Below are 23,151 nucleotides of genomic sequence, written 5' to 3'. Positions count from 1 at the left end.
GATACCGGAATCCCATTTGTTGCTTCAGTGAATACAAAATATTCCATGTCTTCATCTGGTCATCGTCACATTGCTGTTTGTGGTATTTTGTAAATTGTCAATAGGTTGTAGGGAGTCTCCAAAAAGGCACAGACATGTTAAGTGAGTGGGTAAAAAGTTGCAAATAGAGTGTAATGTGGGAAAATATGAACATGGTCACTTTGGCAGGAGGAATAGAGAAGCAGTATCCTATTTAAATGAAGAGATTGCAATACTCAGTGTTACAGAGGGATCTCTTAATTTTAACGTGCAGGTTCAGGCTGCAGTTAGGAAGGCAAATGCAATGTTGGCATCTATGTCGAGAGGGCCAGAATTCAAAATTGGGGATGTACTTCTGGGACATATTTATGGCTCTGGTCAGACCCCATTTGGAATATTGTGAGCAGTTTTGGGCTCCGTACCTAAGGAAGGATGTGCTGGCTTTGGAGGGGGTCCAGAAGAGGTTCAAAGGAATAAGTCATGGAATGAAGCGTTTGTTATAGGAGGAGCGGTTGAGGACTCTGGGTCTGGAGGAGCTTGTTGCCTCAACTTCTCCTGGTGCTCGGATGTGGCGGCCGTGGCAAACTACTGCTCCCCAGACCTGGAATACCTGACTGTGTATTGCTGCCCTTACCGTCTTCCATGAGAATTCTCTTCTGCCATCATCACGGCAGTCTACATCCCACCCCAGGTGGAAGTGAAGAAGGTGCTAGATGAATTGAACACAGCAATAAATAACAATGAAACAGAATACCCGGAGGCCTGTTCATCGTCTCCGGGGACTTCAACCAGGCCAACCTCAAGAGTGTACTGCCAAAAGTCCAGCAACACATCTCCTGTCCCAACAGGGGCCCCGACATCCTTAACCATTTCTACACAAACATCAAAGGAGCCTACTGATCCATCCCCTGATCGTACTTCGGAAGATCGGGCCACAAGACGGTGCTCCTTCTCCCAGCATACAAGCAGAAACTTAAGCGGGATAATCCAGTTAAGAAGGTCGTACAATGCTGATCCACGGCAAAGGAAGCATTCCTACGCGACTGCTTGGAATCACTGGACTGGTCCATATTCAAGAACTCAGTGGCCAACCTAAATGAGTATGCCAGTGAGGAAATGAACAGAAAGGCATGATGGGTAGTTAGGCCACGTTAGGAGTAAAATCTTACTACAGTAGAATAAGGAGTTAGGTTAGCGGACTTTTAAACATCTCTAGCTTAGGCTGGAAAAAATGGGTAGCAGTCTGTAATTGCCTGTAATTGGGATTTTGCAAAGCATGAAGAGGGGGATGGGCAGCCACTAGGATCATTTCTTTGTTGCAGGGGATACTGGGAAAAGGGGCCTCAGGCCAGGTTAAGGAATGTGGGGAAAGCCTATGGGAGATTTGCAATTGCCATCTTGCCTTATTTGGGCGTGGGTATGTTAAACTTGATGCTGAATCCATGTGTGTGAAACCAGATGCTGTGCTTCCTTTGTCTCACTCGCTCTGGAAGTTTCAAGAGACATGTAGCCTCCTGCCTTTTTATCAGAGTGAGTGAAGCTTGCAAGCTATTTGAAATAAAATAAATCAATACCTACAATCCGACTCAGGGTTTGACTAAGACCAGACTGAGGGCAGAAAGAACTCAATATCGTCATTTGGTGTCGGGAGTGGGATTACAAGAGCGAATTCCCGACTATTCGCAAAATCAGAATTAAACCAGCCTTGGACGGAGGGGAAATGGGCCCACGTTGTGAGTAGATTATAAAGGACCACGTCGGTTTTCCTCTGCCTCGTAGTCCGAAGAGGGTTTGGTCACTCGCCTATGGTTGGGTAAGATCGCTCGACGAAATCAAAGATCAGTCTGGCGGATTAGAAAACTTAATTTCAGTCGATGTAGGGACGACTGAGGGTTAAACGTGAATTGAGGGAATATCGGGCGATAATTCAGTTAGCAACTGAGGGAATATTGCAGTGATAGTTCAGTTCCGTGCATGCGGGTTGAAAATTAAAATTGGTTGTATTAAATTACACTTTAATTTGGTTAAGGTCTTTAACGGGTTCAGGGAATGTCACCGAGACAATTCAGTTAGGACTGCTGATGGAATGTTCTGGAGACAATTCAATTACGTAAAATCAGAATTGGCTAAGTTGGATTTTGTTCTTGGGAGATATGTCTTATGAGTGAAAAAGAGTTGGCAGATGAATGGCCACTAGGGGGAACCAGAGACTTGGAAAGTTCAGAACCCTATCGGAAAAAAAAAGAAGAGGCTTCAGGATTGTTTAAATTTACTTAACAGTTTTGAAGAAGGGAAAAGGGAAAAAACACATTGTGTTTCTGTGCAAATTCAAACTTTTATTGTCCAGTTGGTTGAGATGAATGAAAGTATAATGCTTTGAATTCCTTTTGTTTGAGTGGAGATCCCGGTGGATGAATGAGTGTGTGTGTTTAATAAGAATTTGTGAACTTCCTCTGGTATTCCTAGTTTTTAAAATGTTGTGTTTTGGAAAACAAAGTTTCCCATCAATTAGGAGGTATACACGGCAGTTAAAGTGAGATTTAAAATGGGGTAAGTATTTGAAAGGTCTAGAAAATCAGTAATAATGGTTAACATTGTGGAAGTTATTTAGAACACAAGTCACGGGAAGTAAACAAAAAGCAAAATCAAAATGTATAAATTGGGATTTGTAAATGATTAGTTTGAACTCGGCATAGTCTTGGCTGCTCTTAAAAAAAGGAGAGAACAAAGGTACCTAAATTGAAATGCGAAGACCAGGCATTTGGTGTGGACTGAGTCCATGTGCTCCTTTGTTAGAGGCAGCCATGATGTACCTACATTTAAAAATGTTGTTCTGTGTGTTCCAAATTTGTAGAGATTTCAGTATCTTCTCTGTAAACTCACTACACATCAAATTTAAGATTCGGGGATTTTCATATTGCAAAGACTATGGATTTTTAACTTTATTTTAAGATTACACAGGGGTAAAGGAAGATCCCAGTAGAAAGGAGAAGGCCATTTTAGAGATGCCCAAACCCCAGACCGTAAGAGGGGTTGGGCAAGTACTGGGGACTATTCGACTACTGTAGAGCCTTGGTGTATAAGCACTCAGAACTTGAGGGGACACTGCAAGCACTGACCCCAGGGGGGTAGGCAGTCCCGAGAGCATGTAGAATGGGGACTGTAGCAGGATACCGCTTTCATGAAAAAATTAATTAAAACATGCCCTCGCGTTATATTGGGATAGTGGAGAGGGGCATTGTGGCAGTAAGGTGCTAGAAACACAGGGACCAATGAGACCAGTATTAGGAGGTAGTCGGTGGAAGTGATACGGCACAGCTCCACCGGGTCCTAGTGCCCGCTGACTTGCAAGAAAGTCACGAGCAGAAGAAATGAAGTTTAGAATGTGAACTACATTGCAGACGGAGCTTTAAGGAATAATGATATGGGACCGGAGCTTAGATTAGGAGTGTTACTTGCAGTATCAGGAAATGAGAATCTGATGGCAGGGAAAGATTAATAAAAATAGATGCAGAAATAACAAAATTAAGATATTAAAACCAATTGATAACGTAGAGGAAATAAGGAAAGCAAACCTAGCAATAGAAAGAATGACACCGGGTTAATCAGCACACAATTCCAGCACACAATCCAGGGAGACCGACACAGGCCGTAAAAGCAATATCCCTTGACCCGAGGTGCCAAATGCGAGCTGAAGATAATGATCAAAGACTTAGAACAGCAGGGAATCATTCAAGAAGTCACAAATGCATCGACGAATAGCCCATTTCAGGCGGTTCGCAAGCCTGATGGTACATTTAGAATGGTAACGAATTACAAAGGTCACACAAAAAAAGGATAAACGGTATTTAATAAATCCACGAACTACATTGGAGAAGGTGGCAGGCAAACCTTACTTAATTAGTATAGATTTAGCCAACGGATTCTGGAGTGTTCCGTTAGACCCAAACAGCAGGGAAAAGACAGCATTTACCTTTGGCACTAAACATTACGTATACTGTAAATTACCACAAGGATATGTTAATTCCCCGAACCATTTTCAGGCAATAGTAAGGGAGTTGATTAAAGATGATTTGGATTTAGTATATATTGATGATGTGTTAATTGGAGATGATGATCAGGGGGACACATGTTGAAAGAGTGACCAAAATTATTAAAACACTTAATGAAGCAGGGTTTAAGATAGGGTTAAAGAAATGCCAGATTGGCAGGAGCAAAGTCGACTATCTAGGGTAGTCAATGTCAAGGGCAGGTGGGGAAACCAGTGTTGGGATGAGAGAGAAAGCTGCTCGAATTGCAGTGCCCATTTCGTATATATGGGGCAGCACGGTAGCATTGTGGGTAGCATAATTGCTTCACAGCTCCAGGGTCCCAGGTTCGATTCCGGCTTGGGTCACTGTCTGTGCGGAGTCTGCACATCCTCCCCGTGTGTGCGTGGGTTTCCTCCGGGTGCTCCGGTTTCCTCCCACAGTCCAAAGATGTGCAGGTTAGGTGGATTGGCCATAATAAATTGCCCTTAGTGTCCAAAATTGCCCTTAGTGTTGGGTGGGGTTACTGGGTTATGGGGATAGGGTGGAGGTGTTGACATTGGATAGGGTGCTTTTTCCAAGAGCCGGTGCAGACTCGATGGGCCGAATGGCCTCCTTCTGCACTGTATAATCTATGATTTCACGAAACGGGGGTAAGAAAATCATGGGAATTTTGGGGTATTTGAGACCAGTAGTGGAAGACTTTGGTCTTTATGCTAGACCCATTTATGAAACTTTAAAGGGGGATTTTAGGTGGACCAGTGAAGAACAAAGAAAATTACAGCACAGGAACAGGCCCTTTGGCCCTCCCAGCCTGCGCCGATCCAGATCCTTTATCTAAACCTGTCACCTATTTTCCAAGGATCTACTTCCCTCTGTTCCCCGCTGTTTATATATCTGTCTAGATGCATCTTAAATTATACTATCGTGCCCGCCTCTACCATCTCCGCTGGCAAAGTGTTCCAGGCACCCACCACCCTCTGCGTAAAAACTTTCCACGCACATCTCCCTTAAACTTTCCCCCTCTCACCTTGAAATCGTGACCCCTTGTAATTGACACCCCCACTCCTGGAAAAAGTTTGTTGCTATCCACCCTGTCCATATCCGGCTTGGGTCACTGTCTGTGCGGAGTCTGCACATCCTCCCAGTGTGTGCGTGGGTTTCCTCCGGGTGCTCCGGTTTCCTCCCACAGTCCAAAGATGTGCAGGTTAGGTGGATTGGCCATGATAAATTGCCCTTAGTGTCCAAAATTGCCCTTAGTGTTGGGTGGGGTTACTGGGTTATGGGGATAGGGTGGAGGTGTTAACCTTGGGTAGGGTGCTCTTTCCAAGAGCCGGTGCAGACCCGATGGGCCGAATGGCCTCCTTCTGCACTGTAAATTCTATGATCTATGATCTATGATCTCTTGAGATTTGTCCTACTTTCCCGATATTGCTCCAAAGCTTCATCAGTTTTAAGTCGCCTAGATCTTATGTATGCTTTCTTTTTCATCTTAGCTCGTCTCACAATTCCACCCGTCATCCATGGTTCCCTAATCTTGCCATTTCTATCCCTGATTTTCTCAGGGGCACTCTAATCAACCTTTTCTTAAAAGACTCCCACATTTCAAATGTGGATTTACCCTTAAATAGCTGCTCCCAATCCACATTCCCTAGCTTCTGCCGAAGAGGAGGTTGGACCAGTTAAAAACAGCTGTAGCAATATCCGGGCCATTAGAAGAGGACAATTTGAGCATTACATTTGATCTGTACGCAAATGGATATGGTATGGTGCTTGTTAATCATAGTACTCAGACACCTATCAAACATTGACAGGAAATTGGTCAAGGGCTGAACAAAGGTTTTCGGACATTGCAAAATGTCTGGCAGCCATAACAAAAAGGACAGCAGAGACTGAACATTTATCAGCCGGGAAGAACATTTATGTCACAAATGAACTTTTAAAATTGACAGAGTTGACCAAGAGGCAGGGTTGCCAGCAAGGTGCGAATACAGCTCGATGGGAAAGATGGGAAACCATTCTTTTAAACCCTGCCTTAATGTTTATTCATAACATTAAAAAGGGACAGAAACTTGATAAATCAGTTAGCAGAACAGAGTTGGTAAATGCTTGGGTGATATATACGGATGGTAGTAAAGTTAAAGAGGACGAGGGACAAGCCAGGGGGCATCCATTTTTTTTTTAAATTCAGAAAAGAAAATGGTGGAGAAACAGGGAGTGACAGAGAAAAAAACTGATTCACCGATGGAAGAATGGTCACTAGAGAATGCAGGCCCTCTTTTTCCTAGGAGCAGCAAAAGTAATTTGTACTTTTTAATCAAAGCTGATAGCAGCATGGGGGTAGTTGAATTAGAGAATCAGTGGCATCTGGAGCAAAGGAATTGTATCAGAACTAAAACATCCGACCCAATTAAATGATAAATGAGGGATTATTATAATCCATGGGCAACCTATCGGCAGCAAACAAAGAAACATAATTAGTAAGGAATTGAGAATATGGGATGATAGATCAAGGGCTGTTATTAATGGACCCCAGTTAAAATGATTCACTGTGAACATAATGAAACATCGTGTCAAGGATTTGGCACGTTCTGTAGCCCAGTAGTTTGGACAGGGAGTAATCATATGAAACCTAGGAGAATGGCAGATATAGCATTCAGGTGAGTTGATATTGTATTTAGAAGGACAGAAATGGGGAAATGCTTCGGCTCCCAGGGAAATTTGGGGAATTCAGTTGTCATGATTGTTTTGTGAAACATCAGGCAACACTGATGATCGAAGTTTGTGACCACATGATAGCTTTTGACCATGGGGTGGTGTGATAATGATGAATTGTAATTACTGCAGAGAAAACCAAGCTGACGATGGAGTGATTGGGAAAGGATGTGCAGGATTGTGAATAAGTGATAAACTTGTGCTACCAATTAGTGAGGGAGTACGTAGTTTAAGAGATGTTGGGATGACCCGGGACGTAAAATTAGCCTGACAGTGTTTCGAGACTGTATCACTGCAATGATGCCGTGCCACAGGATAGATCATGTCCCCAAACCGCTCGGACAAGGGAAAAGGAACGTTTGGTTGTGAGTGGCATGGGATAACTGCACTTACTAGTATAATGTAATCAGTGGAGCGGGATGCCAGGGAATTGAAACCTGTTAGCAGCATCGATAGGACAGATGATGAAGTGAAAATGTCATGATTGGAAATTTCTTTCATAAAAATCTGGTCGTAATCAAAATTAAAGGAATTAAAGTACATGCAGTAGCAATATCCGACATGTATCAAGGACAGTTTCAACCCGCTTGGATCACTGAGTTAGTAAAAGAGGAGTTTGAGATTCTTTGAGTCTCACTCAGGGGTGCAACGATAGGAGAAGGAGGCTTAACAGGCCTTAATCGTATGATGTATGTCAAGGATGAAAAGGAAATTAAATAGAAATCTGGAAGTCCTGGAGAGGGCACTTCTGGAACATCCAAACAAGAATAGAAAGATACAAATTAAGAAATAGGGCCCTCTCCGCCTTTGACCTGTTCATTTGGTTTTCAGATGAAGCAAAAATAACAGACGAAGAACGACTACTACACTCCAGAGAAGAATGTTTTAGACAGTATGGGGGTGAAAACTAATGATACAATTGGCTACATATTTGAGGGAATTAAATGACAGAGCCCGGAAGGAAAACCTTACAGGTTAGAAACAAATCAAAATATCAAATTATTCCTCAATAGTGAAACCTCCCATCAGACATCTCGAACTGCACGTTAGCTGATGGATGATCTGTGGTCTCCACAGGGTATGTACTACGCGGTGGAGTTATTCAGGGTCTTCTCAGACGGCAGCGACTGACGAGGAACCCCTGCATTTTAAATGACAATAGTTTAGGAATTTTGGCAGCTTGATGCCACGGCGGGAAATTTGTAACCAATGCAGCAAACAATATTGCATTGGAGAGTGTAATAGTTATTACGGACAAAATGTCCTGTAAGTTGTTAGGGACTGTTATGTATGGATTCAATTGGGTTGTAACCCCAAAGGTTGACTGTATTGAATGTGCAAGTGGTGTGATTGCAAAGTAGAAAAACAAACAAACAAATAATGGCAAGTATACACTCCCTGCTGTAAGCAAAATGATAACGGACAAAAGGGATTTGAAGAAAACTGAGTATTGTCTCATGTAAACCGGGGCTGGCAGACTACATGGTTCAGGACAATGTTAGACGTTAGTGTGAGGAAGTCAGGAATAAAAATAGGATTGATTGAAGCTTCTGCAATTCATAAAGTAAGATAATCAGTGGATAGTACATGAGATCATAAATAATACCAGTGAGGGACAAAAACCTTTTTGGTCGCTGATGGACTGAGTTGTGTGCTGTTTCTAAGGGACATTAGGAACCTTTTACGGTGCTGCTATCCCAAGGTAATCAGATGCCTTGGAGGTAGTGGAACACACGGATATAGCTATTGAGTTATCTTCCTGAGTAGCGACAGCTATGGTTCACGGTGATTGGACTTGAAGCAAGAACAATACAAAGAGTCTATCGCCACTGGTCTGCGGGATGGATGAATTTACAGTTGATTTCCGTGCACAGTTTACAAATCACGACATGTATACACACACATGATAAGGATCGGGGATAGCTGCTAGTCAGTACGACTAGAAGGGGGATATAAACCCTACAGTAGGATACAGCTCAGAGTCAGCTCTCATAGCTCGTCATGGGGTTTTACCTGATGCATGGATTGATAATACTGCTTATTATAATTGTACAATCATTGGATGCCTTAATATGTGTTGTAAGATGACTATGGCTCGGATGATGCCGATAGACTCGGCCCATCACCACTCACCAAGAAGACATCCCGTTACTGGCGACCATGAAACCAGAAGGAACCCGGACGGAGAGCCAGTGGCTGTAAAAATGTGATGAGGTGTTTCTGTACGGAATGTAATGAATTGCGGGACGGTCTTTCAGACCAGACATTGATGCAGGTTATTAACCCGGGGATGTTTCTAATGGACACGGGGAATTGTATGCCGAACCAAACTCCAAATTTGGACCGAGACAGCAACATGACTATTGTTGGTCTGGCGAATTGTTAGCACACTTTTTGACCATTAGGGGGAATACCTACCCACACATTTCTCTAGCGATAGAGACCCTCGTGGCAGAGGTGACAGAAAATATAACATGTCTGTTCTCCATCTGCACGGAACGTAGGTGTAGCGTAACCCAGACGTCAGGCCAATGCACCTGCCACAACGCCACCGGTGTCCCGTTGTCGGCGGGTAGCGGAAGGGAATGTTGGTTAGGGAGCGGCATAGTAGTTATCATAGAATGATAAAAGGAGAGAATGAGGAATTGAACTGAAGAAAAGAGCATTAGACTGGGATGACCAGTTAGAATAGTGCATTATGGACATTAATTCGGGTTGCAGGGAGTGAACAAAGAGATGGGCAAAGCATGGCGAGAGGAGGAGGGGTGGCTATTGGGACTGGTTCTTTGCACAAAGGATGCTGGGAGGCAGAGGCCCAGAGGAAGGAAAGGAATGTATAATGAGCCTATCAGAATCAGTGGCAGTTAGATTATATGACCAGGTCAAGGAAAGGGCACATCGGAATCTTGTATTCGTGTATGTGGAACTTGATACTGCATGAATGTAAACTAAAGACCACAAAGTGTTGCCTCCCTTTGTCTCACTCGCTCTGAGAGTTTCAAGAGACATGGGTCTCCTGCTTCATCAGAGGGAGTGGAAGCTTGCAAGCTATTTGAAATAAACTAAAGGAATTTCTAAATCCGAACTCAGGTTTTGATTGAGACCAGACTGGACAGAAAGAACTCAATTTCTTCACACTGACTCCAAGCAGTCGCACAGGAGCTCTTCGGTTGCCTCGGACCAGCACTGCACGACCTTCTTAACCGGATTCTCTGCTTAAGTTTCTGCTTGTATGCCGGGAGAAGGAGCGCCATCGTGTGGTCCGATTTTCTGAAGTGCAGTCAGGGGATGGATCGAGAAGCGTCCTTGATGTTTGTGTAGCAGTGGCCAAGGATGTTGCAGCCCCTGTTGGGACAGGAGATGTGTTGGTGGAATTTTGGCAGTACACTCTTGAGGTTAGCCTGGTTAAAGTCCCCGGCCACGATGAGCAAGGCCTCCGGGTATTCTGCATCATTATTATTTATAGTGGTGTACAATTCATCAAGCGCCTTCTTCACTTCCGCCTGGGGTGGGATGTAGACCGCCGTGATGATGGCAGAAGTGAACTCCATGGAAGGTAGTATGGACGGTACTTCACAGTCGGGTATTCCAGGTCCCGGGGAACAGTAGTTCGCCAGGGTCGCCACGTCCGAGCACTAAGAGTTGACGAGGAGACAAGCCCCTCCACCCACTCCAGATTCAGTCCTGGATGTGATTAACAGCAGGAATTACAGCAGAATCTAACTTGTGGGTACCCTTTGGTGTCTCAGCATGTTGGACAACTGAGTGAATCCCTCCCCACAGGGAGAGCAGGTGAATGGCTTCTTTCCAGTGTAAACTTGCTGGTGTCTCCGCAATGTGGATGATGTTTGAAACCTCTTTGTGCAGTGAGAACAGTTGAACAGTTTCTCCTCAGTGTGAATGCGCTGGTGGGACATCAGTACCCGAGAGCTTTTAAACCCACTCCCACAGTCGGAGCATTTAAAGGGTCTCTCATTGCTGTGAGTGACATTGTGGCTCAGCAAGTGATGACCAAGTGAATCCTTTCCCAGTCGGAGAGGTGAACGGGCTCTCCCCGGTGTGACCTCGCTCGTGTTTCATCAGGTTGGATGAGGTTCTAAAGCTCTTTGTGCAGTGAGAGCAGCTGAACGGTCTCTCCTCAGAGTGAACGCGCTGGTGGGACATCAGTAGCTGAGAGCTTTTGAAACCCCTCCTGCAGTCAGAGCATTTAAAGGGCCTGCTCTTGGTGTGAGTGACATAGTGGCTCAGCAGTTTGGATAATTGAGTGAATCCCATATCACACACAGTGCAGATAAACGGCTTCTCCCCGGTGTGAACTCGCTGGTGTCTCTGCAGGTGGTGTAACTGAGTGAATCCCTTATCACACCCAGTGCAGATGAATGGCCTCTCCCCGGTGTGAACTCGCTGGTGGTTCTGCAGGTGGTGTAACTGAGTGAATCCCTTATCACACACAGTGCAGGTAAATGGCCTCTCTCCGGTGTGAACTCGTTCGTGTCTCCGCAGGTTGCCAATGTCAGTGAATCCCTTTTCACACTGAGAGCAGGTGAAAGGCCTCTCCCCAGTGTGAACTCGTTCGTGTTTCCGCAGGGTGCCAATGTCAGTGAATCCCTTTTCACACTGAGAGCAGGTGAAAGGCCTCTCCCCAGTGTGAACTCGTTCGTGTTTCCGCAGGTTGCCAATGTCAGTGAATCCCTTTTCACACTGAGAGCAGGTGAAAGGCCTCTCTCCAGTGTGAACTCGTTGGTGTGTCTGCATGCGGGATAACCGAGTGAATCCCATATCACACACAGTGCAGATGAACGGCTTCTCCCCGGTGTGAACTCGCTGGTGGTTCTGCAGGTGGTGTAACTGAGTGAATCCCTTATCACACACAGTGCAGATGAATGGCCTCTCCCCGGTGTGAACTCGTTCGTGTCTCCGCAGGCTGCCAATGTCAGTGAATCCCTTTTCACACTGAGAGCAGGTGAAAGGCCTCTCTCCAGTGTGAACCCGTTCATGTCTCCGCAGGGTGCCAATGTCAGTGAATCCCTTTTCACACTGAATGCAGGTGAAAGGCCTCTCTCCAGTGTGAACCCGCTGGTGTGTCTGCAGATGGGATAACCGAGTGAATCCCTTCCCACAGTCAGAGCAGGTGAACGGCCTCAACCCAGTGTGAACTCGTTCGTGTCTCCGCAGGTTGCCAATGTCAGTGAATCCCTTTTCACACTGAGAGCAGGTGAAAGGCCTCTCTCCAGTGTGACTGCGTTGATGCCTTGCCAGCTCCTGTGGGGCTGTGAATCCCATCCCACACACAGAGCAGGAGAACAGCCTCTCTGCAGTGTGACTGCGTTGATGCCTTTCCAGCCCGTACGGGCCTTTGAATCCCTTCCCACAATCCTCACATTTCCATGGTTTCTCCATGGTCCGGGTGATCTTGCGTCTCACCACGTTGGACGATCAGTTGAAGTCTCGTACACACACAGAACCCCTATACAGTCTCTCCCTGCTGTGAATGGTGTAGTATTTTTTCAGGCTGTGTCACTGGTTAAAGCTCTTTCCAGTCAGTGCTCTGTAACAGTCTCACACGGGTGTGTGTGTGTGTCTCAGTGCTTTTCCAGACACACTGTTTAAAATCTCTTGAAGCAGACAGAATAGACAAACATTTCTCCTTATAGATTCAAAGGCCGATGATCCCAAGAATTGAGGGAATCAGTCAATTCTTGATATGATATTTAGTTTGAGATCTCGGCCTCAAACTCCTCTCGTTCGAACTTCCTGCAAACAGATTTTACAATGGTAATCATTGTCAGTACAGGATAGAAACTCAGAACAGACAATTCTAGTGTCTATCGAACATTCTTTCCACTCTCTTTCCCTGAAATGCTCTAAATCTCAATCCCACACACTCTCCCTCCATTCTCACTCTGCTGTATCGAATATTCACCACCACCTCCCCCCACCCCCCAATTCTCCTGAAGGTGTGATTCAGGCTGATTGACAGATCCCTGCTCACTGCTTCCTGTCCTGGACACAGAGACCTGAAAATCTTCATGCAGGCAGCCAGACAGATATATGTCTATATTACTGGATGAGAAATGTGTGTAATATACAGACTGGATTCACTTACTTACCCTTCCAAGTTTCCTGAAGGTGCTAATCAACAAATCTAAACTCACTAAAACCTGTACAAGAGTAGAGAATCTCCATACAAGTACATTTATTGATTAGAGATAGGGAAATTCTGAGGAAGAATTTTATTCGTCCATGGAGTGGTCATGACAGGGAACTCACTGCCCACAAGGGTTGTGGAAGTCCAGATGATCAATTATTTAAAATAAAATAGGATGGTCACTTGAAGAAAATAAACTTGCAGGGGAACAGGGATATCGAGGGGGAATGGCACTGACTGGATTGCTGTACAGAGAGTCAGCATTGACTTGAGTTACCAAATGGATTCTGTCAGTGCTGCAATGACTGTATGACTGGAAATATATAATGTAGGTACAGTACTATATTACAAAACTAGAAATAATAATACATGTATTTTATGACAAAACCACCAATAATATATATAATACATACCATATAACGCTAGACATATTTCTGTCCGATATTACATTTTTAAAAATTAATTTACGGGATGTGGACAATGCTGGTTAGGCTAACATTTATTGCCCATCCCCAGTTGCCCTTCCGAAGTAGTGGTGAGCTGCCTTCTTGAACTGCTGCAGTCCTTGAGGTGAAGGTACATCCCCTGTGCTGTTTTTATAAAAAATAGTTTTTTATATATTTAAAGTACCCAATTTATTTTTTCCAATTGAGGGGCAATTTAGTGAGGCCAATCCACCTGCCCTGCACATCTTTGGGTTGTGGGGGCGAAACCCACATAAACACAGGGAGAGTGTGCAAACTACACACGGACAGTGACCCAGAGCCGGGATCGAACCTGGGACCTCGGCGCCGTGAGGCAGCAGCTCTAACCACTGCTCCACCATGCTGCCCTACATTCCCTGTGCTGTTAGGGAGGGAATTCTAGGATGTTGCCCCAGGGACAGTGAAGGAACGGCAATGTATTTCCAAGTCAGGGTGGTGTGTAACTTGGAAGCGAACCTCCAGGTGGTGAGGTTCCCAGTTATCTGCTGCTCTTGTCCTTCTAGATGGTAGTGGTTGTGGGTTTGGAAGGTGCTGTCTGAGGAACCTTTATGAGTTACTGCAGTGTATCTTGTAAATGGTATACACAGCTGCTACTGTTTTTCGGTGATGGAAGGTTTGAATACTTTGTCCTGAATAGTGTTGAGCTTCTTGAGTGTTGTTGGAGCTGCACTCATCCAGCAAAGTGGAGCATATTCCATTACACACCTGACTTGTGCTTGTAGATGTCTGGTAGACAAGCTTTAGGGCATCAAGTGGTGTGTTACACACCTTGGATTCCCAGCCTTTGACCTGCCCTTGGAGCTACAGTATTACTATGGCTAATCCAGATCAGTTTCTGATCAATGGTAACCCCCAGGATATTGGTTCTGGGGGATTCACCGATGGAAATGCCACTGAATGTCAAGGGGTGTTGGTTAGATCCTCTCTTGTAGGAGATGGTCAATGCCTGGCACTTGTGTAGCACAAATGGAACTTGCCACTTATTAGGCCAAGCCTGGATATTGTCCAGGTCTTACTGAATTTGGACATGGACTGCTTCGTTATCTGAGGAGTTGAGAATGGTGCTGAACATTGTGCAGTCATCCACAAACATCACCACTTCTCACCTTATGATGGAAGGGAGATCATTGATGAAGCAACTGAAGATGGTTGGGCCGAGGAAACTGTCCTGAGGAACTCCTGCAGTGATGTCCTGGAGCTGAGATGATTGACCTCCAATCACCACAACCATCTTCCTTTGTGCCAGGTATGACTCCAACCAGTGGAGATTTATCCCCCGATTCTCATTGACTCCAGTTTAGCTAGGGCTCATTGATGCCATACTCGGTCAAATGCTGCCTTGATGTCAAGGGCAGTTACTCTCACCTCACTTCTGGCATTCAGCTCTTTCGTCCAAGTTTCAACTAAGGCTGTAATGAGGTCAGGAGCTGAGTGACCCTGGCGGAACCCAAACTGAGCATCCGGGAGCAGGTTATTGCAGAATAAGTGCCACTTAATAGCAACTTTGATGACTCCTTCCATCACTTTACTGATGATGGACAGTAGACCTACAGAGAAGTAATCGGCTGAGTTGAATATGCTCTGTTTACTGTCCCCTTAAATGTCAGTCATCTCCTGGGTAAACCAGCCCTTTAATTGTGAACATTCGGAAAAAGACTGTCTTTTTAGCCAGACAAATAAATGTGTCAAGCTGAGGGAGCAAAGGATGTCAATGTCTTTGAGAGAGAGAGAGAGACCTGGGCCAAGCTTTGCAGAGTCTGCACCCTCCCTGGATTCACTTCCTTTCCCTTCAGTTGCTGCAAGTGACCAATTGAAGGTGAGAATGAGAAAATAAATGGAAAGGGGGAGAAAAGAAAGTGTTTAACTCACAGATGTTGGAATCAGGAGTCTGTGTGCATCTCAAGCTCATTCAGGGTTGGAGGAACAACAGCTTTGCTCGCCAGAAATCTCCATGTCCAGCTTCCGCATTGAGACAATGGGGGAGCTCTGATTGGCGGAGAAACAGAGTCCTTCCGGTCCTCCGATCTTCTCATTGAGCACAAGGCAGCGGTATTGAGCTCACCCTGCACATGCGCAGATTCCCCTCTCCCTGAGACATGCGCAGTTCTGAGTTGGGCGGAGTGGCTTCTCGCTCGGGTCGAAGCTGTCAGCCGGTTGCCTGGGAACCGTCTTGACGATGTGCTGGGGGAGGGGTAACAAAGGGTGGGGGCGGGGCTCCCGTGTCCTCGCGCCGGACGGGTGCGCTCAAAAGCAGTGACGTCACTGCGGAACGGATTTATTCCTATTGGCTGATTTAGGGGATGAGCTCCTTTGTGATGTCACAATGCGGAGGTTGGACAATGCGTTTTAGACTAAAACTTCCTCCTCTGGGCAACATCTGGGAGCAAATCAATGTCTCCCCCTTTCATAAGGTCATAACATATAGGAGCAGAATTAGGCCATTTGGCCCATCGAGTCTGCTCTGCCATTCCATCATGGCTGTTCTCATGGAGGCTTTAATTCCACCATACTGCCAGTTCCCCATTACCCTTCAACCCATTAAAAAACTGTCTTCTCTAAATCTGTATTTAGCCCTTTATATAAATTGTGTGACATTCATGGAAGTTTGCCAACTGGGGTGTTATTCTCAGTTAAATTCAGCCCTCAGCTCCGTCGCTGCCTGTCATTGACATGAGCAATAGAATCATTGAATTTACAGTGCAGAAGGAGGCCATTCGGCCCAGCGAGTCTGCACCGGCTCTTGGAAAGAGCACCCTATCCAAAGTCAACACCTCCACTCTATCCCCATAACCCAGTAACCCCACCCAACACCAAGGGCAATTTTGGACACTAAGGGCAATTTATCATGGCCAAACCACCTAACCTGCACATCTTTGGACTGTGGGAGGAAACCGGAGCACCCGGAGGAAACCCACGCACACACGGGGAGGATGTGCAGACTCCGCACAGACAGTGACCCAAGCCGGAATCAAACCTGGGACCCTGGAGCTGTGAAGCAATTGTGCTATCCACAATGCTACCGTGCTGCCCAATAGAGAGACAGAAAGGTGCCAGAGGCTCAAATGGGAAGTCAAACCTTGTGACTCAAAACCAACACCTCAATATTTGTCAGTCAAATCCATGTTATTTATACTGGGGTTTTTATTATTACATTTCGGCACTGGAGGCAAAGGATGGGGGGTTTTAAAGGGTAACTTTCACTTTCTAACTTTGTAATGTCTATAGTGTCAGCCCTGGCTCAGTGGGCAGTTCTCTTGAGTCAGAAGGTTGTCGGTTCAAGTTCCAGTCCAGGGACTGGAGGACAAAAATTACATCCAACATTCCTCCTCGCAGCACTGAGGGAGTGCTGCACTGTCAGAACAGCCTTCTTTCAAAGAAGATGTTAAACTGAGGCCCTGTCTGTCCCTATCAGGTGGATGTTAGAGATCCCACAGCCACTATTTTGAAGAAGAGCAGGGGAGTTACCCCAGTGTCCTGGTCAATATTTATCCCTCAGTCAACATCACTAAAAACAGATCATCTGCTCATTATCACATTGCTGTGTGTGGGATCTTGCTGTGTGTAAATTGATTGCTGCGTTTCCTACATTAAAAAAGTGATGACACTTCAAAAGTACTTAATTGGCTGTGAAGCACTTTGGGACGCCCTATTGTTGTGAAAGGTGCTATAGAAATGCAAGGTTCTTAATTGAAGATACTGATCTTGTTATCTAGAATGTAATTGATTTCAGGTACCCCTAACTTACCATTTAACAAATTCACTTTAGTTTGGACAGCCCTTGAATCAATTAAGACAAAGGCAGAATTCTCTGGATAGTAAATTCAAAAATAGGTTTATGAAAAGAAAAAGGTTTACTGAACTTTAAGACATTGACTTTTACAACTTCATGTGGGTGATCAGTCTGCAGAAGCGTAACCCTCTCTGGATTCTATTTTGACAGTAATTTGTGTGGAATAAGCCTCGGGAGTCTGGCTCCTTCTTTGACAGTAATTTCCTTAGAACTCGGCCTCAGGAGTCTTCAGTACTTGGCCAGCAATGAAGACGGTCGGAACCTCTACTTTTATCCCCAAAGTGACCATTATCTCATAACATGACAATTGGTCAATTTGGTCACTAGATTAATTGAATTGGATCCCCAATTACTGACACTTGGGCAGGAATACAATAGAACTATTTCATACTATCCTTTTATCTGCTGCTATAGAATCCCTTATTTTACAACTTCAAATGATGAGGTTAATCTGACATTGAAGGTCTCTCTTGTCAGTACATTTATCTTCATTACACATTCCTTTTTTAAAAATTTATAAATTTAGACTACCCAACTATTTTTCTCCAATTAAGGGGCAATTTTTCATGGCCAATCCACCTATCCTGCACAATCTTTTTGGATTGTGGGGGTGTGTCCCACACAGACACGGGAAGAATGTGTAAATTCCACACGGACAGTGACCCTGGGCCGGGATCTAACTCGGGTTCTCGGTGCTGTGAGGCAGCAGTGGTAACCACTGCACCACCGTGCTGCCCAAAACATTGTTTACATATACAGCAATTAAGCTTTTTAAGAAATTTAGAGTACGCAATTATTTTTTTCCAATTAAGGGACAATTTAGCATGGCCAATCCACCTACCCTGCACATCTTTGGGTTGTGGGGGCGAAACCCACGCAAACACGGGGAGAATATGCAAACACCACACGGACAGTGACCCAGAACTGGGATTGAACCTGGGACCTCGGCACAATGAGGCAGCAGGGGCTGTTTAGCACAGGGCTAAATCGCTGACTTTGAAAGCAGACCAAGGCAGGCCAGCAGCACGGTTCAATTCCTGTAACAGCCTCCCCGAACAGGCGCCGGAATGTGGCTTTTCACAGTAACTTCATTGAAGCCTACTTGTGACAATAAACGATTTTCATTTCAGTGCTAACCACTGCGCCACTCTGCTGCCCTGCTTTTACATTTTTACAGCAAATAAAAATCAGTCTTTTACGAGAACTACGGATTCATTATTGATTCATTCATTGTAACTGAATTAAGGATCAATCATCTGTTACTGATTGGTGGCTAAGTAAAACAGTAATCTTTAATTAATATATTTGGTTCCTCCAAGGTACACTGGTTCAAAAAGATAGTTTGTGCAAGACAATAGCTTTATTTCTTACTCATCTTGTTTGGATTGAACAATCAGCCTTGTGGTTGAGCCAGACCTTGACACAATTTAATGTTCTCTTTCTTGTCAAAATTCTTGAAGAATTTCTTTGTTTCAACAATTAATGCTCACGCAGCAGTGTTGAAGATTCACGTTTATACGGTATTAATTTCTGAAATAAAGATCGAGTCACGTGTTAGAGTTTAACATGGCTTCTTTGACCTTCTTACTTCCAACAGTGAAGATCGACAAGTGATTGATTTTAAAAACTAAATCTTATGACAGAAGCACATCCAGAGTTTCTCACATTACAACAGTGACTGCATTTCAAAAGTACTTCACTGAATGTAAAATGCTTCAGGAGATCCTGTGGTCATGAAAGGTGCTACAGAAATGTAATTTATTTTTAGAAAAGTCCCCAAAGGAGTAGGCCATCTGGCCCCTCGAGCCTGCTCCACCATTCAATGAGATCATGGCTGATCTTTTGTGGACTCAGCTCCACTTTCCGACCCGAACACCATAATCCTTAATCCCTTTATTCTCCAAAAAACTATCTATCTTTATCTTAAAAACATTTAAAGAAGGAGCCTCAACTGCTTCACTGGGCAAGGAATTCCAGAGTCACAACCCTTTGGATGAAGAAGTTCCTCCTAAACTCACTGCTAAATCTACTTCCCCTTATTTTGAGGCTATGCCCCCTAGTTCTGCTTTCACCCGCCAGTGGAAACAACCTGCCTGCATCTATCCTATCTATTCCCTTCATAATTTTATATGTTTCTATAAGATCCCCCATATGCTGATGAATATCAGGAATAAAGACGGTGCCTTTGTGATTTTGTGTAACAACAATGTGTTTCATTCCATTTCCAAGTCCCCTGTGAAAATCCAAACACAGTATATCGAGAAATTATGCATTTCAAAATGAGCTGTTGTGATTTATAGAAACATAGGAAGTAGAAGCAGGTGTAGGCCATTCGGCCCTTCAAGCCTGCTCTGTGAACATGGCTGATCATCCAACCCAATAGCTTCATCCCACCACTTGCTGGATGAAGAAATTTCTCTTCATCTTAGTTTAGTCCTGAAAGGTTTACCCCGTATCCTTAGACTATGACCCTGGGTGTGGTCACTCTCACCATCGGGGATATCCTTCCTGCATCTACCCTGTCTAGTCCTGTTAGAATTCTATAGATATCTATGAGATCCCCCTCATTCTTCTGAACTGCAGCAAATACAATTGTAACCGACACAACTCTTATACATCAGTCCCGCCATCTCAGGAATTAGGTGGTTCACCTTCTCTGCATTTACTCTATAGCAAGAACATTCGTCCTCAGATAAAGAGATCAAAACTGCACACAATATTCCAGATTTATCCTCACCAAGGCCCTGTACAATTGCAGCAAGACAAAACTGCTTCTGTACTCGAATCTTCTCTCCAATTGCCTTCTTTACCGCCTGCTGCACCTGCATGCTTACCTTCAGTGACTGGTGTATGAGGACACAGGTCCCGCTCCACATTCCGTCTCTCAATTTATAACCATTCATTTAATCATCTTCCTGCCCAGGGCAGCACGGTGGCACAATGGTTAGCACTGCTGTCTCATGGCGCTGAGGTCCCAGATTCGATCCCGGCTCTGGGTCACTGTCCATGTGGAGTTTGCACATTCTCCCCGTGTTTGCGTGGGTTTCCCCCCCACAACCCAAAGATGTGCAGCATAGGTGAATTTGCCACGGTAAATTGCCCCTTAATTGGAAAATTAAAAAATGAATTGGGTACTCTCAATTTTTCAATAAATAAATAAATAATCTTCCTTCCTATTTTTGCTATCAAAGCGGATAACATAACATTTATCCAAATTATACTGTATCTGCCATGCATTTTCCCACTCACTCAGCTTGTCCAAATCACACATGAAGCATCTCTGTAACCTCCTCACAGCTCACCCTCCCACCTAGCATTGTGTCATCTGCAAATTTAGAGCTGTTGAATTTAGTTTCCTCATCTAAATGTTTAATATACATTGTAAATAGATGGGGGTCTGTAGAAGCCAGGTATTTCGAATACAACTAGTATAGGTAAAAGATAGCTGTTTAAGCATAAATATTAAGCCCCAGTTTTAAATACTCATTTAAAAATGAGAATTTTAGCACACATAAATTCAGGTCTTCAATAGATACATGAAACAGCATAAAATTCCATCATAGATTATAACAGCACAGTTGCAAGACAATTTGACACTGCTTGTGCTAATTGTCAAGGACAAGGACTGAGTTCCATGGCAACGAGGTGGCAGGAGTCCAATGCAGTTTGTAAGAGCATTGAATCATATATATATTTTACTCAATCTTTGTCAATATGACGTCTCCATTGTTACATTAGCCAAGCTAGCTTAAAACCAGTCTATTGCTGGTAAAGATTAGCAGAATATCACATTCCATAACATGTAGACATGAAACAATTAAAAGCTGATGTTGCACATTGAAGATTGATGGCTTGCCATCAAATCAAATGTGTTTGAGTCTAACCCAAACCAATTAGGATTATATTGGGGTGTGATTAGATGACTTAAAACAGATATGAAAGTGTATAACTGAAAAGTTTCCGCCCGCCATTTTAGTGTTGTCTGTCCTTAATTGCTGTCTTTAATTCTCTTAGTCTTTCTGTAGTGTCTTTGTGTTGTGTTCTGTTAGTGTTGTGTTGTCTTTCTGTTAGTTTAGTCAGTTTTGTCCTTAATAGTCTTTCTGTTTGTTAATTAGAGATATCTTTTCCGGGGTGTTAGTCTGTGTCAGTCTGTTAGTCTGTTTTGTACTTTGAGTTTGAGTTTAGCTGAAGATTAGCTCTCTCTCTCTTCATGTTTCATTGCCAGACTTTGACCTTTTAAAAGTTACTTTCGAGCTGTCTGCCTCAGCAAAGAAAGATGATGTCTGTAATTCTCTGAAAGCTTCGAATTGTCTACGAATTGCCTTTTAAATTACTTTCAAATTGTAATCAAGCAACTACAAATAAAACAATTCTTTTTGGCACCTGAGAAGTTTTAACTGAAGTTTCTGCTGAGTCCCAGTATTCGCAAAGTGCGACTGGTAACCGAATAGCAGAAATAATATAAATTCCTTCAACTTTACACAGTCGAATAATACTAGGAATCCAACAACTTGGCATAGTCCAGAAATATTACAAATCTTACAACTTGTCGTATTGCGCCAGGACTTTGATTCATCAACTAAGCTTCCCCCAACTTGGCGTAGTTCGGCAAGTTAAGATCCCTTCAAATTACAGATTCCAACAGGGTCCCAGCAGCAATCCCTGCAGTACCCCATTAGTCACTGCCCACAGTTCAGAAAAAGACCCGTTAATTCCTACTCTTTGTTTCCTGTCTGCCAATCAGTTTTCTATCCATCTCAGTAACTACCCCTTATCCCATTCACTTTAATATTACACATTACTATTATTATATTGTTATTATTAATCTCTTAAGTGACACTTTTTCAAAATCCTTCTGAAAGTCCAAATAAACCACATCCACTGGCTTCCCCTCTTTAACTCTACTAGTTACATCCTTGAAGAATTCCAGTCGATTTGTCAAGCATGATTTCCTTTTCATAAATCCATGCTGACTCTGTCCGATTCTACCACTGTTTTCCAAGTGCTATAATATTGGGATTATAGAATTCCGACAGTGCAGAAGGAAGCCATTCAGCCCATTGAGTCTGCACCGACCCTTTGAAAGAGCACCCTGCCTAGTTCCACTCACCCGTCCACCTTGCTCTGTCTCCGTAACTCCATAACCTAACCTACACATCCCTGGACACTAAGTGGCAATTTATCATGGCCAATCCGCCGAACCGCACAGCTTTGGACTGTGGGAGGAAACCAGAGCACCCGGAGGAAACCCATGCAGACACAGAGAGAACGCACAAACTGCACACAGACAGTGACCCAAGGCCGGAATTGAACTGGGATCCCTGGCTTTGTGAGGTAGCAGAGCTAACCACTGTGCCACCTTGCTGCCCCTCGACTCATCCCAGCAGCTTGAAAATGGTGCAGGATTCAAATTAAACTATACTGTCAAAAGTGACATGGACAGATTCTGAAAAAGAATATAAATTTGAAGAGTGATGAATTGTTCGTTCCAAGAGCCAGCATGGGGACGATGGGTGAAATGGCCTCCTTCTGTGCTCTCTGAGTTTCGTTTACCTTTAAAGCAAGTGGGAAATAGCTGGAACCCCCTTCCTACAAGGGGACTAAAAGCAGAGATGATGGGATGTCTCCCAAAGGAAATTGGATGGGCACTTGAGGGAAATAAACTGACAGAGATACGGGAATGGAACTGGGCAATGGTTTAGCGGCAATGGTCTCAATGGGCCAAATGGCCCCATTCCTGACCCTAATTCCTGTCTGACCCAAAGAGAGAAATTTCAGCTGCTCCAGTCTCTCTGAATAAGTGAAGTTCCTCATCCCTGGTGCCATTCTCGTAAATCTCCTCTGTACCGTCTCTGAGAACTTCACATCTTTCCTAAAGTGTGGGGCCCACATATAGGGCTCCATTCTAGAGGGACAGAATTGAAAAGCAGGGAGGTTATGTTCAACTTATTTAGAGCCAGGGTTAGA

At 44.2% G+C, this 23,151-nt stretch overlaps 1 protein-coding gene across 1 annotated transcript; it reads right to left on the bottom strand.

Moving 5' to 3' along the window:
• Positions 1-3,851: 3,851 nt before the first annotated feature.
• LOC140420721 (uncharacterized) lies at positions 3,852-15,355 on the bottom strand. Its single transcript, XM_072504712.1, has 2 exons — positions 15,264-15,355; positions 3,852-12,515 (listed from the first exon to the last, which is right to left on the bottom strand). Exon 2 carries the CDS (start codon positions 12,159-12,161, stop codon positions 10,734-10,736), a length of 1,428 nt encoding a protein of 475 aa, XP_072360813.1. The 5' UTR covers positions 12,162-12,515; positions 15,264-15,355; the 3' UTR covers positions 3,852-10,733.
• Positions 15,356-23,151: the final 7,796 nt, after the last annotated feature.

Source organism: Scyliorhinus torazame, chromosome 5 (assembly GCF_047496885.1).
Source record: "Scyliorhinus torazame isolate Kashiwa2021f chromosome 5, sScyTor2.1, whole genome shotgun sequence".
Taxonomy (NCBI): Eukaryota; Metazoa; Chordata; class Chondrichthyes; order Carcharhiniformes; family Scyliorhinidae; genus Scyliorhinus; species Scyliorhinus torazame.
Note: the sequence above shows the minus strand (reverse complement) of the source record. Positions and strands in the feature narration are given on the sequence as shown.